The 1,294-nt window shown below is 45.1% G+C and overlaps 1 protein-coding gene across 1 annotated transcript in view; it reads right to left on the bottom strand.

The window, feature by feature from the left end:
* The window catches only part of LOC106013041, an 11,571-nt gene extending 10,367 nt beyond the window's left edge, over positions 1 to 1,204 (bottom strand). Inside the window, exons 1-2 of the mRNA XM_013087738.2 lie at positions 1,036 to 1,204; positions 118 to 260 (exon numbers count right to left, since the gene is read on the bottom strand). Coding sequence (XP_012943192.2) covers positions 118 to 260; positions 1,036 to 1,174 — 282 coding nt within the window. The 5' untranslated portion in view covers positions 1,175 to 1,204. The remainder of the gene's footprint in view (positions 1 to 117; positions 261 to 1,035) is intronic.
* Positions 1,205 to 1,294: the final 90 nt, after the last annotated feature.

Raw genomic sequence — 1,294 nt, 5'->3', positions numbered from 1 at the left:
GACAGACAGACAGAGGGACAGACACTCTGACAGACAGACAGAGGGACAGACACTCTGACAGACAGACAGAGGGACAGACACTCTGACAGACAGACAGATCGTTTAACAAACACGTACCCGCGGGGCATACAGAGCGTCCACCCAGAAGTCAGTTTGTACTTTCTTCAAGGCCCAGTTCATATCCCAGGTAGACTCGTTAAACGTACCAATCCCGTCCCAGCCTCCAACGTTCGCCACAATTTTCTCCAAGAAGGGCTTGCCTGTTTGGGAAAAGGTTCAACGAAAGAAAATAATTATCATTTTTGAAAATATGATGACTAGATCTATAGTATCTTCAACACGACACGTGCTAGATCTACTTGCTCGATGGTTTATTCTCAACTGAACTGCCGTAATTTGTGAGTGATCACGTGAAAACACATCTTAAATGGTCACGTGATACACACAGATATAAAGGCCATAACTTGCTTAATATAACGATTGCAACCACACACAGTTACTTTCTCTTAACAATACATCACACCCCTCCCCCCCCCTACTCAAACAACTTCCTTACATTATTAGCACAGATGGAAGGATAGCTTATTAAGGCAACAGTCACAACATGTTTATGAAATGAACAATGCAAATAGTAAATGTATACAATACAAGCACAAGAACAATAACATGCTTCTATACCATAAGTATGCCTACAGGACTAATCTGTCTGGGGCTTTTCTTGTCCAATTCTACGCCTTAAACCTTCTTCCTGCTTTGATGTGGGAAGACTGGTAAGCTCATGATCCGAGAACTTTTTAGATGCCGCAATAGATGCGTCACCAAGAGTAACCTGGAATTCTGGAACTAATGGTGGCTCACTACCAGTAAACTGAGACATGTTTTTAGCTTTAGTTGTTGTGTCCGGGTGTTCAGGTTGTTCTTCGTAGTCACGAAGGACTTGCTCATCTGTTCGATCATAGTTGTTCTTGTCGTACTCAGGTACACGATGGTCAATCATGTCAGACCTGGGTCTCTCTCTCTCTCTCACACACAAACCTCGGAGTTGCTCCCGAGTGTAGAGGTCGTTGCAAGCCTGGAAGAACTGTTTGAGCTTCCTCTCAGAGGCCCAGTCCGTCATCCTCTGTACAGGCTTCTCCATGATGGTTTCCAGTTTCTCTTGGTTGCTTGTGTACATATCGTCCAACACGGTGCGGCCTCCTGCAGGTGGGGGTTCAGTGTGTGTGCGTTTGTGTGTGTGTGTGTGTGTGTGTGTGTGCGTTTGTGTGTGTGTGTGTGTGCGCGTTTGTGTTTGTGT

The sequence above is a fragment of the Aplysia californica genome, unplaced genomic scaffold (assembly GCF_000002075.1).
Source record: "Aplysia californica isolate F4 #8 unplaced genomic scaffold, AplCal3.0 scaffold00631, whole genome shotgun sequence".
In the NCBI taxonomy this organism is placed as follows: Eukaryota; Metazoa; Mollusca; class Gastropoda; order Aplysiida; family Aplysiidae; genus Aplysia; species Aplysia californica.
This window is presented reverse-complemented; position numbering and strand designations above follow the sequence as displayed.